At 31.2% G+C, this 10,310-nt stretch overlaps 1 protein-coding gene across 1 annotated transcript in view; it reads left to right on the forward strand.

Moving 5' to 3' along the window:
* Positions 1-10,310, forward strand: part of LOC145686423 (uncharacterized) — a 119,048-nt gene that overhangs the window by 64,217 nt on the left and 44,521 nt on the right. Inside the window, exon 4 of the mRNA XM_081759720.1 lies at positions 5,787-5,929. Coding sequence (XP_081615846.1) covers positions 5,787-5,929 — 143 coding nt within the window. The remainder of the gene's footprint in view (positions 1-5,786; positions 5,930-10,310) is intronic.

Genomic DNA, 10,310 nt, shown 5'->3' on the forward strand with positions numbered 1-10,310 from the left:
ATTACTCAATTATGGATCCGAGTATATTCATAATGCGCACGTTTACTGACGACTGCGCACGTTTATTGTATTATTACAAATATAAAATGTGGATTATAAATAAAAAGAAAAAGACTTTTCGTGGCTCGTGGCTATCGATACTTTTCGTGGCTTCAGTTGCACTCAGGTTCCTATAAGCACCTCCTGCTCTATAATGGAATTTGAACCCAATACCCAGATCCTTCAGATGCCGAGATGCAGGTACCAGAGCATCGTGCAATGACTCTTAAGAAGTTTCTTTGTATATAGCAACTCTGTTGTAAACTTTTGGCAGGAGAGCAGGAAGAAGAGAGAAAAACGTCACGTTGTCTAAAATTAGCTCATTGCGGGGCGGCGAACTCCTAGTCTTGTCTACAGGAAGCTCAGTAACGCACCACTCCCAACAATATGCACATTTCTTTCCCGTATTATTTAGATAAGCACCATCGAAGAGACCCTCTGGTTTGTGTCTTGTGGATCAGCTCTTTCCTCAATTGAACAGGTAACTTTTTCTCTATTTTTTTCACCCTATTTTTCGCTATCTTGTTAAAAACGTAACTTCTTTGAAAGAAATGTTAAACCACGTGAACATTTGTAAGTCATAAGTGTCTTATACCTCTCTCTCCGTGTGGTATACACCTAAATGTCAAAATGGCAACACCGCGCACAACATTGCCAAATTGTGTTTGCATTTTAGACGCCCGCCTTTTGTTTTTTAATTCCAGATAGCAGGTTCAACAATATCATTTATATTCCTTTAGGTGCGATGGTAAATTTAAGCTTAAGGTTCCTTAGGATAATATTTAGAAGCAACTGCCATAGCCTTTCTTATTTATATAACATCCATTTACAGCAGGAGGTAGTAATTGTTTCTGACGAATATTCTGTAATAACACAGAGCTGTTGTACAATTTGCAGTTGAAAATACTTTTAATGGTTAATAATAATAATAATAATAATAATAATAATAATAATAATAATAATAATAATAATTATTATTATTATTATTATTATTATTATTATTATTATTATTATTATTATTATTATTATTATTATTATTATTATTATTATTATTATTATTATTATATATCCTGAAATAAAGAATTGAAGTAGAGAAATAAAGACTTCCCTAACATGTACTAAAGACATTTAACGTAAATTATTCAAGTAAAGGAATAACAGTAAGCCATACATGTTTTACCAGATACAAATATCTTAGTTTTTCTACTAACATAGGTAAGTCAGGGATTTTGTATATATAGCTGTTTTCACATGGTGCTTTCTGCTCGTCCTTTGTTAGAACTTATTTAGTAAATCCTTTGTCTTCCTAATGGCATCTTCTTCCGCTTCCTTTATCATATAATTATTTGGAAAATACCAATATATAGTAAAATCATCTTATATTCTAAAGAATATAAATAACGGGTGTATGTTTGCTGAAGATTTATGTCTGTAGAAATCTTACTTTTAGATACGATGTTGCTTTAAGAAGTGCCATAGTTTAGTGTCTATCTCAGTGACGTAACTAGGAAGGGGACAAACGGGGCTTATGTCTTGGACGACGGATTGGGGAGGGGACGCAAAACTGAATAAATATTTATTTTCACTAGAAGGCAAGGAAAGGAGTTTTAGCAAACTAAAGATAAAAAAAAAAAAAAAAAGAACAACAACGAGTTACCAACATTAGGATCATATCCATAGAGCATAAGTTAGCTTCAAAGCTATCTTTTGAGGACATCGTAAAAACCTTTGCAGCCAAAAGAACCTGCAAAGTTAAATTTTAGTTCCAGCTTTTTGTGTTTTCATTTAACTTACGTCGATTTAAGAGATTTGTAAAATGTCCGAGTATAATACTCGAGACAACAGCTTGACTGTTTGTTATTATTCTAAAACAACAGATTGTTGATTCATTCTACACATATGCACATTCCGATATAATTCTAAAAACATTGTGATTTTAACTATTATGATGAGACTATAAGAATATGTCAAACATGGTATTCTCAGATTATTTAGCAATCAAATACTAATTAGTATGGTGTCCTATGTTGTACTAAAAATTAAATTATGTATTGCAATTTTGAAATCAAGCTTTATCACTTGAAAAAAAAATGAAAATGGAGAATCGCTGTGTGATGCTAATATCAGTGTAGTTGGGAAGTGTTTGGGTTTGGTTGATCAGGGGGGGGGGGAAGTGTAAGGCGATTCTTGTCTCGGGCGACAACTAGCCTAATTGCGTCGCTGGTCTATCTTCATAATATATTGTTACTGATAACTGTTATTTAATATATATTAATAATTAATTACTTTATTTAATCGCTAATTAATCATGAACTTTCGAAATTTCAAACAATATCATGAAAGCTGTTTTGTTCTAATAGAAAGTAAATAAATCTCACATACCTGTGCGTATTTTTACTTTTAGAATCCTTATACAATAATTGCTAGACCCTATATCTCATATCGTGTTGGTATCTTCATCAAGTCACCTTTTTCATTAGGCCTAGTAAATCAAGTGGATATTCACATACTCTGAATTATAACTTGGTGAGTTGAGTTAATACATACGTTTGTAGGATTTTTTTTTTTTTTTACTAGTCTATCAGTGTAATTTTCTAGTGAATGAGAGAGTTCTTTGGAATTTTTGCAGTAAATTTAAGAAGTTGTTAAGTCAGACATTTATGATGAAGATATTAAAGAAATTAACGTGCGACTGTCCACTCGGTTTACTACCCAAAAAGAGATGTCCACGCTGATGAAGATACCAAAACCGTATGAGACTTTGCAATTATAAGGATTCTAAAAATAAGAATACACGAAGGTACATGTTTTCTTTTTATTACATAATTGCATATTACACTTCAACTAGTTTTGGTCTGTAGACTATAGTGTACAATCTTCGACATGTAGCCTAATCAACCCAGTGTTTTCTTACTATCTGTACTATTTATTTGTAAGGAATATTCAGGATTTTATTAACAATTTGCTCGTTGATGAGCATGGTAATTTATTCAAGATATACAGGGTGTTTCAAAACAACACCGACAACGTTTGAGAGGTGATTCCTGGCACCAAGATAAGACAAAAAGTACAAATCAAATTGGGTGCACAAATACTTCGTTTCGGAGTTACAGCCTGCCGAAAATATGAAACAATGAACGAACAACTACCTTTAAAGGTCCATAGCTCCAATACTATGGGAACTGCCGTAGTCGGGTCAAGACCACATAGGAACTATAATATGTGCTCTATCCAAATATCCATGCGCCAGAGTTCTGCGGTACTTCCGCAGCAATTTTTATAGATGTAGTTGGTGAGTACTTCAAATTAAATCCCCGTAGCCAAACTCTCTCCGCAAAAATTGCTGCGTGAGTACCTTAGGATTCTGAAACATGTCTTTTTGGATAGTGCACATATTAGTTCCTAAGTGAAGTCTTGAGCCGACTACGATACGTCCCATAGTTTTGAAGCTATGGATCATTAAATTTCAATTTTTTATGTTTTCGGAAGCCTATAACTTCGAAAGGAAGTATTTGTGTACTCAGGTTCTTATATACTTTTTGTCTTGTCTTGATGTCAGGAATCACCTTCCAAACATTGTTGGTGTTGTTTTGAAACACCATATATATATATATATATATATATATATATATATATATATATATATATATATATATATATATATATATCAAAATGAACAAATTCGCCATTATTGAAATCGAAACCGTGTATAGAAAGTGAATAATTTAAATATTGATTTTTTTTTCTTTCAGGAAAATTTTCCGTTTTTGGAAAGGCTTTTTCCTTTCTGTCATTTTCTTTTTCGCTGAGACCATTGATTAGCAGAAACTGACTCCACAAATTTTGTATAATTGTATAATGTTTTGCTTCAATGAATAGTATTTTGCTTCTGAGAAATGATACTTTTAAAATAAGAACATACTATATTGATCTAAGATATTGTAATATGTAACATCTTTGTTTTCTACATCTGTAGTGTAATGTAATATGCAATATTGTCTGATAGCTGTTACATTCATGTAGTTTTGTCATTTAATATACAAGGATCAAAGTCGTAGGATTATTATGGAAAATCTTTATTATTGATTTTCTTCAAAATTTTATGTTGGAAAAGAAAACTCCCGAAAGTTTTCAGAAAACGTTAATCTCCCGCATTTCATACATCGATATACATAGCTAGTACAATATTGTGTGTTATTTCGTAAAAGATTTTGCACTGAATTCCCTCATTTTTGCTGCTTAAAAAAAAATCCGTCTTGTTTAAAATGGAGAATTCATCATATTTCTCCAAATAAATGAAAAGCATTATTTCCACTTTATTTTATATATAAAAGTGCATAATGCATTATATAATCAAATTTTTGAAACTTGCTAGTATAGAGTTCAATGAGTTAAATGATTGCGTAGCGTTTTTAATAAATATCAATTTCTTAATCAGATACCTTTCATTGCGGACACAGTTTTTTTTCTTTCAGAAAAATGTAATGGATTTTTTCGTTTTACATCACTAGTAAGAAGTCAGAGTGCCTTATATCGGAAGAATATTAAATGATATGTACAGTTTTCAACAAAAGTGACTAGTAATAATAACTTTACGTAGTTTGTTTGGAAATTATATTATTTTCTCTTCAGTTGACTGTACAAATTAACATTTAGAAAATGATGCCGTGATTACTTAGTTCTCATATCTAATCCTGATTCTTAGTCTTCTTCACTTCAGCTTGCAAATTTATGTTTCTTCATATATCCTTTTGAACCTCAGGGGAAGGGAACAGGCTACCCTGCCTCTTTGTACTGGCTTAGAAGCCCCTACGGAGTAGTTAGATAAATGGTTTTATAACCTGTCTTCGTACAGACCATTCGTATACGACAAAACAGAGATGATTTAGATTGTGTTTCCCCAATAGGATCTTAATTTAGGACTATGCGTACCAGCTATTCAACTACTATATCATCCTAAATTTTACGTATGAAATAGTTCTGGTTGTTTCGTTTCTTTGTCGTTTTGGTTGTTGATTTCTATTTTAAATATATAAACAGTGCTCAGTTTGAAAGACTTAGCACTTAGATTGAGGTGGCTTGACGTAATTCAAACGAATATAAATGAATTTTACGAGCAATGGAGACTGCTTGATGAAGAAAGTAACTAGTGAATATCTCTAAATAAATGATATCACGATAATTGAACAAAAAATAACCTATATATTTGAAATATTTCTCTATATTATTTATCACTTTCAGAATATCTATAACGAAAGTACTACAGCTTCACATTAGCTTAAATAGTTTCCATTAAAAAACTTTATGTCTTTCAAAATAATAAGTACAAAGTAAAAATAACATAAAGTGGTTCTGTTATGTGTTAGTGTATTTCTCTTCTTTCATAATTTTAAACACTCCCAATGCGAAAAGTTTCTTTAAGCCATGGGCAGTGGCGGTTCACGAGGGAAATCTCATCGGTAAACATTCCAATGTTATTTCTACAGTCATCAGAATTTTATTACAGATGTGACTTCAAGAATCAACACATTCTTCCCGTAGCTTATAACAATAGAACTCAAAAACCACCATTGGCCATGGACATTCTTTCGTTTTGAACCCAAGACACAAGTAAACTTTAGCATTTGAGCTTAAATACAAATGAACATTTTAGCAAATATTGGCTGTCTTTCGCATTCTATGGGAGGTCACTCCCGTAGGCTTCTAGCGAAGATTATTCCCTGATTATGTTTGATTTTTGCTTCTAGGTTTTATATCATCAACTACTAACCATGAACCACATGATGGTGGAAGCCAACGTAGCACGCCTGTGGTTCATGCAGGAACGTACCCTTCACGGAAATATGCGGTATCTCCACCAGACTCGACCAGGGGTCTCCCTGAAGGCAAGGTAAATGACAATAATAACTATATTGTACATGCTTTATTAACATCTAATGTATTAATTACATAATATTACGGTTTGAAATAACTAAAAAAAAAAAAAAAAAAAAAGTATGCTTGAAAATATTATAAAATTACAAAGAGCAATTTCTTTATCCTTTCCTGTCCTTTCAGACTTACTTAATACAATAAAGTACTTCAAAAAATATCAGAGATTTAATATTCTCATATAATGTCTCCCGATACATTAAAAAACTAAACATATTAGAGGAGTATGTAACAATGATGGGTCCAACCCTAGTGTAAACATTGGCAATATTTTCGTTAACAGCAAATGGATTACAAGTTGAACCGTTAGTTCAAGAAAATAATTGACACACTTTTAAATATATTTTAAAAGTAATAAGTAGCAGTTACTTCGTTTAAGGGCGTAATAAGAGTTTTGCTGAACTGGTTTAGCCACTTATTCTGAGGTCTTCGGTAGAACGAAACTATATGTGAGTTTTATTTGAGCACTACTTGTTTTTAGAATGAAAAAGAAGTCCCTATGTAAAAGTCACACAGTATGAGCCTACAGAAGAGTTACTAAAACTCCAGTACTTACATCAATAACTCTCTGCCGGAATTTTGATTCCAAAACAAACAAATTATGAAGACACTTAAAAAAAAAAAAAAAAAAAAAAAAAACTTTTGATCCTTGTGCCAAAAATGCAAGATGTTTTCATTAAGTGATTCGATTATCTTCAGGTAAGTGATTTATCGTGTGAAAAAAGCCACAGAATAAATGTCTGAAACAGTTCACGAATGCTCTTATAGACGTAGTTAAACCAAGTAACTGTTACCTGGTACACTTTTGATTTTTAAAGTATAAAAGTTGAATATATGTGTTCTTATGCTGTATATATCGTCTGAATTTCTACAAAGTATATATTTGAAATCTATCAAACAGCACATTTTCAACTAAAAAATATTGACCAAATGTTTCAATAGTACAGGCATGTAGCCAGGAAGGGGCCGGAAGCCCCCCCCCCCTTCGAGACCAGAAATGAAAAAAAAAATAAGGAAGGATGAAACAAAATGAAATGAAAAAAGAAGGATCAGCGTTAAAAATTTAAAAAAAAAAAAAAAAAAAAAAAAAAAACACTACAGAAAGCTTTTGGTTATTCTTTCTTATGAGGAGATTTGTATTACTTGCAATACACGGTGGCGAGGTGAGCGAGATATCATGGAAGAGTGAGGGAATTTGAAATTTCTAGAAAAGTTACAGAATTTCTGCTACTAGTCAGGGAGATTTCAAGCTTCCGAAAGCATAGTGCCGTTGAGTAACAGCGTGGACATTTTTTATCATAATTTTTCGTCATCGTATCCTTGCAGAATCAAACATGTTATTTCAAAGACAATTTTCTACTGCTCCTTTAACCTGTCATTTGGAACCGACAGTAATTGACGGAATAATAAAAACAAAAATTTATATGGAAAAGGAGTTTTATTAGCATTTGATTCAACAGAAAAAGGAACGCAGATATTGTAAAATATTTTACAAGGCTTTATTGAGTATGTATTTTTATAATAGTGAATATGTACTTTTCATAATAGTTGAGATCATAATGAAAGGAAAATTGTTATATTTGAATGAACAACGAAAGAAACATAAATATTGTAAAATCTTTTTCAATACTTTTTTTATTCTTTTATTACTCGAGATTTCTTCATAGTTTGTTATTAAAATACTTACCAACATATCCTCATTTTATTGTCCTAACAAATCAATATATGTTGATGGTAAAGTAGTTTACATTGACCAAGCTCCTGAGCCTCCAGAATTTCATATCACGCCCCTCCTCCCCCCGTTACGAAATCCTGGCTAAACGAACCAATATATGTTCCAGTAAAATAGTTTAGAATGATCGAGCCCCTGGTGTGATGATCACAGTATTTCATGTCACGGACCCCCCCCCCCCCCTTCCTTCACGAAATACTGGCTACGTGCCTGAATAGTATCTTCCAGTTTATTCTGCTTTTCAGTTTGTAGTCTACGATTACGGTATACAGTGCTTCCTGTTTAAGTTCGTATTTATTTCGGACTCTTTTATTTATTTTTTATTTTAATTGATTCATGAGAACGATCTTTTATTTTATTTTGTAGATTTGCCATATTGATTCCTCGTCATTACATCTTTTTTGGTATTTTCTTGACTTAATACATCATTCTTCTGCCATAAAGATCTAAATAGTATGATTTGTGTTTTTCACTCACAGTGAAACCGAAATCCAAAATTAAAATAAGATTTCTAAATAATGTCTCTACTTTCTTTTCCTTTGTCTGTTCACAGTGAAACCGAAATCCAAAATTAAAATGAGATTTCTAAATAATGTCTCTACTTTCTTTTCCTTTGTCTGTTCACAGTAAAACCGAAATCCAAAATTAAAATGAGATGTCTAAATATGTCTTTACTTTTGTTTTCCTTATATGTTCACAGTGAAATCGTAATCCAAAGTATTAAGTTAACATAGGACAAAATAAGACTTTTAAATAATGTCTCCACTTTCCTTTCAGCTTAAACTACCTACACTTTAATACAAATTAAATCACCTGATAACTTGTTTTCCGCTTAATATTTTAAAGCGTTAACGGCGATTCACTAATTATTTGCTGCGATAAGTAGCAAACTTAAGAATACTGCGATTTCATATTAAAATTTCTTAATGATATAACCTATAATTGTCCTCTGACAATAGATAAGTTGCGACTGTGTCGTTATATGGGCACTTTCTGACATAATGCAAGATGAGCAAACAATACAATTTTGCTATTTCTTCTTGTAAATACGTCACTGTGTATTTAGACTGATGTCCTTGTTCACTGATAGTGTGTGTTATTCCTTGGTAGAAATGTTTAATAATATTGTTGTCTTTTGTGTTTGTCACAACGTTCTTCTGTTTCGATGTACATCGATCATTTTCTTTAGTTGTGTTAATAAGCGAAACAACGTAACTAAAGTCATGTTATACGTGCTTATTGCTTTGCGTAATTCTTGTTAATTTGATGCATTATATCTAAAAATAATAAAATGGCAAAACCAACTGCACACTTCGTGTGATTTACAGTGAGAATTTCGTACAACCACTTTTAACTTGAAACGTGTCAACGTTAAGAAAATGGTATTACTATAAATTTCTTTGTAAGAAAAGACTAGAAATACATTGTGATTGCTTTTAGAGATGTGTAAAGTAGTTTTTCTTGTCATTATATCATGGAAATTTTTAAAATATGTTATGCATTATTAAATTAATTACGTTTGATTCTTATGGCATGTCCAATGCATGATTGTGTAATGTTTTCTTCTTTAAGGGTTTAAGAGAATCATTAGAACGTTTCCGAGTCAAAAAACATCAAAGAATGCATTCGCACTCACAATAAGCTATAATCGCGTTAAATTGTTATTCTACTGTTATTAGAAAAAGCATCTAATTTTTCAAAATTTAAACATTTTCGCTAACCAAACTATCATCATCGGTACTAAAGTAGATACTAAGAAAAATGTAAAGAGAGTTAAAAGTAACTATAATACTTCAGTATCCATTCTTATGACACTAACAGTTTAGTTAGCATAAGTATTTGTGTTTAAAAAAAAAAAAAAAAAAGTTTACTCTTTCTATGTCAGTAGGAGCATCATTTGAAATTGATTGATTCGCAGTTTTTATAGCACAACAGATATTCTTACTAACATTACTCAGACACATTTAATAACAATTAGAGTTCTTTAGGTATATTGGAAGCTATATTCTTAGTGTATAAACCAAGATCATCCAGAATATTTTAGTCTCTTTTTACTGTATGTTGAGTTATGAAATATATGTTTATATCACAACGCAGAATGACTTCTCATACTTAGATGCTGTTAAATTTTGCAGCTTTGGTTACTTTCTTGCTTTTCTAATTCACCATTTTAAAGGCTTTTTATTTTATTTTATTTTTTTATTTATTTACTTTTTTATTATTATTATTTTTTTTTTACTTATGCAGCTCACCATTTATCCGTTAATAGTGTGGATAATCAATTAATAGTATAAATTAACAAAATTTAGAACTAATGAATACAAATTTGGTTATATCGAATTTGTGTAAAACTCACAATTCTGATCACAGAAATCGATTTAACTCTTCATTGTTAACATGGACATTTTAATTAATTAATATATATAAATCGTTCTTAGTTATTTGTGAAAACTGTGAAAACATATATATGTCGCCAGTTGATAAAACAGTACTGCACCGGAAAAAATGTAAATAATATTTTATGCAGCATCTGTTGTTTATATACTAGTTTTCACTCAGTAAAGACTGAGACATACCGTAATAGTTTATGTAGCATCTGTTGTTTATA

This window comes from Thermobia domestica, chromosome 1 (assembly GCF_964235325.1).
Source record: "Thermobia domestica chromosome 1, izTheDome1.hap1.1, whole genome shotgun sequence".
In the NCBI taxonomy this organism is placed as follows: Eukaryota; Metazoa; Arthropoda; class Insecta; order Zygentoma; family Lepismatidae; genus Thermobia; species Thermobia domestica.